General features: G+C 37.1%; 1 protein-coding gene across 1 annotated transcript; it reads right to left on the bottom strand.

The window, feature by feature from the left end:
* Positions 1-527: 527 nt before the first annotated feature.
* On the bottom strand, positions 528-3,884 carry LOC113695112 (BTB/POZ domain and ankyrin repeat-containing protein NBCL-like). Its single transcript, XM_072055514.1, has 4 exons — positions 3,115-3,884; positions 1,181-2,138; positions 992-1,027; positions 528-758 (listed from the first exon to the last, which is right to left on the bottom strand). Exons 1-4 carry the CDS (start codon positions 3,595-3,597, stop codon positions 658-660), a joined length of 1,578 nt encoding a protein of 525 aa, XP_071911615.1. The 5' UTR covers positions 3,598-3,884; the 3' UTR covers positions 528-657.
* Positions 3,885-6,090: the final 2,206 nt, after the last annotated feature.

Here is a 6,090-nt window from a genome sequence, read left to right as displayed (position 1 = left end):
GAAGGAGGAGGAGACAAAAAAGAGGATTATGGAAAGAATCCGGCATTAGATATACCAAAAAAATTGAGCTGTCGTGTGGTCACATTCAATGTTACCTTCATGCAAGACAGCCAATCAATTTGTCCCAATCCGACCGATGTCTTTAAAAATATCTAATTAGACACAATTAAAGCCAATCAAGTTTCTCCCAACCCCCATGAAGGCATTAGGGAAAGAAAAAAAGAGTAAAAGCAGAAAGACAGCTCATTTCCCTCATTTGCATTATTAATTGTCCCAATGTCCAAACAAAGCCCTCAATGAACTAAAGCCCCACCACCACAAGAAATCAAACATCCATTTAACTTATCATATCAGAGTGTGCATATGTATACTTCTAATTTTTTACCATATAGCCAATTCATTATGGTGCTATATTTACATAATATAAATTGTAGATAAAAATATTAATACTAAATGGCAATAATAATGAATATATGCTTCGACATCTAATAGTTATTCTATAGTATTATGAGAGGTTGGCACTTGGGTGAGGAGACTAGAAAAGTAATACTAATAGATCATTGAAAATTGTCCATGACATTAGATGTACCAATAAAAACAAAAGGAGTTGACAGGCCGGGGATTGAAAAGATTGATGACCTGCGTCCTCTCCATCACTCAGCAAAACTTGGATTCTCCTTGTCCCATCTGGTGAGAAAAATTCCATCCATCCCTAATTGCCACCACATGCACTGCGCATCGTTTATCATTGGAAAGACCTAGAAAATATTTAAAAAAAAAACCCACCACAGAGAAATAATAGAAAAACCCAAAACCAAAAAGAAAAAAGAAAAAAAAAATTAACCAAGACAGAAGAGTAAAAGTAGCGAGAAGAGAGTTTTTTTTTTTTTTTTTTAATATAGAGAACCTAAACAAAAGCAGACCGAAAAACTGACAAAAGATTATATGTTGACTCAAAATATAAAATAAATCTTCATGGGTTTTGATCAACCTTTTTGTGCTTGTCCGTCCATCCCACTTCTGAAGGCTGGCCAATAAATCAAGAAAGATAGGTTCAAGAAGAGGAAGAGAGAGATAGAGAAAGATCTAGAGAGGGTTCTTCCACTTCCTCGACAGTTGATGAAGCTAAATTACTAATAATCATGAGAATGATGGTGATAAATCGATGGATCACAACCACCTTGGGAACCATGGCGACTCAAAGCTTCTCTTTGGCTACCGTGGCTACTGTGATGTTCATCTCCGTCAGTCATCTTGCACCCCATTTGGCCAGCTGATGCAGCTGCACCAAGATTCAGATAAACCATTCTCGAATCAAGATTCAAGTTGGCCATGTTGCCACTGCTACTACTACTCGTATGCTCCTCGCTCATTGGAGGGTAGATTGTAGCCGAAGCTGGCGCATTTGCATTGCCTTCCTCCCGAGAGATCACCATAGCAGCTGATTGAACTAGCTCCAGACAAAGCCTGAGCTTGTTTGGTTCGATATGAGTTAGCCCCGGGACAGCACCCTTGAATAGAAAATCAGAAGTTAGGGTTCGAAGGATGTCTAACGGAGTGATCCCATCGACAGTTCGGACATTTGGGTCGGCATGGTGGTCAAGAAGGACCGCCACCATGTCTGGGGACACCATTTCGGCTGCAATGTGAAGTGGGGTTTTGCCTGCTGGCCCAGCTGGGTAGTTAACATCAGCAGCTCCAAGCTCAAGCAACGCTTTTACCACCTCTCGGCTACAATTCTCAACTGCATAATGTAGGGCCAATGCATCATCCAAATTAAGCCCTTCTCCCATTACCATAAGCTTGACAAGTTCGACGTCAGACGAGTCGAGTGCCCGTCTCATTCGGCGAATTTTCTGGCCCTCGAGCTCAGCTGCAGCACTGATATCATGGTTGTGGTGGTGGTGGTGAGGCATCAGAGATCCTCGAACAAGCGATGTTTTGAGGCGGAGCTCTTCAATCTTGGCTACTACATCGATGGGAAGGTGTTTAGCAAGGACTTCTGGTGGTAGGCCAGATTTTGCTACCAAATGTGAACAAGTAGTCCAGAGTTGGTGCATGTCTTGTTTTCTTGAAGCTATTAACACTTTCATGACATCATCAATTGAGGCCTTCTCAACCATGCTGGCCAATTGCTTCTGAAATATGTACCAAAAATAAATGTGGTCTGAGTTAAGTACTAACAAAATAACAAATTAGTGGCTAGCTAGTCATTTCATAGATTTGACATGTTATGCAGAAGAAGTTGCAGAATTGGTTAAAAAAAAAAATTGCAGAATTGGTTGAGTTGAGAAGCCATGTGTTTGTGCGGAAAGGTGATGCTGTAGGGTGGGCTAATATATTGTTCATTTTTGCACTCTACCTAAAAATCCAAATGAGGAAAGTAAAAGAGTTGTTTGGGAAAGATTTGGTTTAATCACTGTTGAAAGACAAGACTAGAAATCAAAGACGCAAATTTGGAAAGTAATGGGTTTGGAACATAATGGAGAAAGCCCAATTCAAGAAACTACTAGTACTACAAGTGTAACTACATGAAATCAAGACCAAACTTATTATCAAGTGAAAAATACAATGAAACCGCCTTATTTTACTCAAACTCAGAGTTTTCACAAAAAAAGGAAGAAAAACAACAGACAAGAAAATGATGCTTCATGCTTGCTTATACATCAGCTCGTCTCAGATGCATAAGCATGAAAGACGGCATAATCGAAAGAAAACGAAGACAAGTAGTAGTTTGATCTGATCATCATCAGTGCTGGCTGCCACACAACTGATGAAAGAAATCTAGTACTCACTGACAAAATAAAAGAACTACTAACTAGATTTCTCAGACAAGGAAACAACAAAAAAAAACAAAAACCACTAATAAACACAAACAATTTCCACCCAAGTATCTATATTATACTACACAACTATTCTGCCACCCCCCCAAAAAAACACAAAAAAAAATTGAAAAAAAATGAAAAATCAAGAATCCCGTTAACCCGAAATCTTCCAACAGTTAGGCAACCTTTGGGTGTTTTTTTTTTAAAAAAAAAAAAGAGTTTGTAGGAAAAAGTATTGGAAGAGAGAGTGACACGGGGGGTGTGTGGTTGTGAAGAAATTAAAATTAACCTGAGTGAGCAATGCGAGCTGTTCAACACCAAAAGATCTAGCGGCAGCGAGAGTATCAAGAGCAAGATCAACGGCTGAGGTGCAATGTGTGTGCCAACATCCTCTCTCACCACAATTAGGCCTTGGCTCATGTTTCTGAGGCACAATTGAGACTTGTCCACTATACAAAAACTGAAGCATCAGCAAGAAAACTTCATACCCAACCGAGTTCACTGGTATCACCTGCGAGTTTGACCCTCTCGGGGACGATGCCAAGGCGCCGGCCGGGCCGCCCATCCTCGACCCCGATGGGTCCAGACCCGCCGGCGTGTCCGGCCCACAAAAGAATTTCCTAAAGAATAAGCTCCTGGCTGCAAGAATACACCTGTGAGCATGGACTAAACGACCCTCTACGCTGAAGGTTACATCGCTGAAAGCTTGACCGTTGATCAGCAGATTCAGATAGTCTAAGGATAAAGATCTTAAGGAGTCCTCTAGGGACATTTTTCTTTCTTCTTTTTTTGTTTTGCTTTCTTGTTTCGCTTCTCAGTTGCTGGTAAATGAACTAAATAGTTGTTTTCTTGTAGGCGATAGATAGGACGAAGAGGAGGAGAAGAAGAGAGGAGGAGAAAAAGAGAGAGCGATAGCTTAGCTTTAGCTTTACTTAATCATTCATCTTTTTTCTTCTTCCCTACTTCTTGGTTCTATTCTAGTACTTGTCTATTTTGATGAAGGGAAGTACTGATAAGATGAGTGAATATTTCACACTACTATTTCTTGTGGATGGTCAGATATTTTTGGGAGAGAAATAGGAAGAGAGAGAGAGAGAGAAGGAGGGGGTGGGGGATGTGAGGCAACTGAGCAATATGGATGGCTGTTCTGGGCGGCTGTTATATTTTTTTTTAAACACGGGAAAAAAATAAATGAGTAGTAGTAGAAGATTACAAGTTAGTGGGGTTTTTAATTGTTTGACAAATATGTAGATTAATTTTAAATAATGGTTTTTAAAATGTAAGATTGGAGAGTTGAGAGGGAGGATTTAGAGGATAATTAAATTAAGTCTGATAAGATATAGTAGCTCTCATGTTGCTTCTGCCTAATTAGACAAAAGAGAGAAAAAAGAATGGTATAAAGTTCATGTTGTTTCTTTGGAGAGGATGAACAGAGAAGAGAAGCACATGGAGTTTGGAGTTTTATAGTAGTGTAAATCTTGCGGTTATAAATTAATACTCGTCCAAAATTGTGGTATATGTAGTGCATTAGATTTTGCTAATTTATTCATTTTGGCAGAGAAGAGTAGTGCTTTTTATTTTTTTTCCTAATAATTCGTTTATTTACAAAAGCATCTTATATAATTCGAGGGAATATATTTACTGCATTATAGTGCACTTCTCTTAAATTTTTCCCTTGACAAATTGTCGGTAGAAAAGACTTGACTTTGCTCACCGTGGTTAAAGGTTTTCTAGAATAGTATGTGACTATCATCTCATAACCAGTTATGGCCACCTCAACTAGTTTTCCTTACAAAAAAGGTTTTGTGCTTATGGCCATCAGAAAAATCGCCAATCTTTTTCTAAAGCAGGGATATATCGATCCACTTATTGCTTGAAAAGTAGTAGTAATTCTTTGTGTATATCTTGATAACATGTACGTGTTTATGTCCTCTGACTTATTAGTAGTAATTTGAACCTAATACCTCTAATTTATGGAATCTCAATCTGACGACTAAGATAATAAATAACTTTATGATATTATATACACATTTTTTTTTTGTATGAATGATGAAAAGAAACGAATACTACCACTTTATATTACATGATCCACATAATTTGTAATTTGTATATCCTAGTAATCAGGGTACACTCCTTTTTTTTTTTTTTAACAAATCATAACATAGCATCGTTTATTGAGAAGAATTATTTTCATAAGATAGCATTTCCTACTGAATAGAAAGTGCAAATATGTATACTTCTGCCAAAGCAATTTGTTTTACTATTGATATGCGGAAGAAACCACAAATATGGAAATTATCATGCGGCTCTGTTTGGATTGTAAATTATTTGAGATATTTTTACTGTAGCACTTTTTGTGATGTGATGTATGTGAGATAAAAAGTTAATTGGGAAGGTAAAAAGGTGTATTGGAAATTGTAATGATGATATAAGCAAATATATTTGACCAAATAAATTGTTGTCCAAACAAACCTACGTATGAATTTTTAAATAATACCTTACAAGTATTAAATTTAAAATTCTGGCAAAGACTACCCGGAACATGAGCTGAGCATGTATTTTTAAATTGGTTTGCAGTTTGCACTAAATTGGTTTTCAAACGAGATAAATCAATCTGTCACCCAACTTTATCAATATATTCTCTTTCATGGGCTGATTAAGGTAAATCACTAAATCTGGCAGTACCAGTAGCATTTCCCTTACATACAACCTCTTGTTTATTTGAATGTCAAAAACTGGAGGTCACTTCACAGTTTTTGCCCAACAAGAAGATATGCCTAGTCTTGTCTATCATTCTTTCTCTTCTTTATTGAGGTCAAGTCAGGTCAGTTACATGGATTTGTTATTCTAGAATGCAGGCTTTTTACTTATTGTTCAGAATTGGCTTTTTAAGAATGAAACCTTCGTTGTTCTAGAAATATTAAACCTTATGGACCATAAAATTGGTTGCCAGTAAGTTTAAATTAACCTTCATAAATTTTTTTTTTTTTTACTGTCAATAATTGCTATACATGAGAAACCCATCTTTTGTCAATGAGATCTTGACCGTTCTCTATGTCTCTCTTTTACACTTCCACTTCTCTTTACATGTTTTCTATTTCTAAAATCTAGACCTTGAACTTAACAACAAAGAGAACTCTAAGAGTCACGTCGTCCTTACCATCCAGTCAACTCCAGTGATTCTTATAAGTATCTAAACGCTTCAACAAATTTGTTTTCCCTCATTGAATAAAGGGTTAAAAAAAAAAATTCCTCTATGGTATAT

This window comes from Coffea arabica, chromosome 6e, assembly GCF_036785885.1.
Source record: "Coffea arabica cultivar ET-39 chromosome 6e, Coffea Arabica ET-39 HiFi, whole genome shotgun sequence".
NCBI classification, from domain to species: Eukaryota; Viridiplantae; Streptophyta; class Magnoliopsida; order Gentianales; family Rubiaceae; genus Coffea; species Coffea arabica.
The sequence above is the reverse complement of the archived record's forward strand: the minus strand, read 5'-3'. Positions and strand labels throughout refer to the sequence as shown.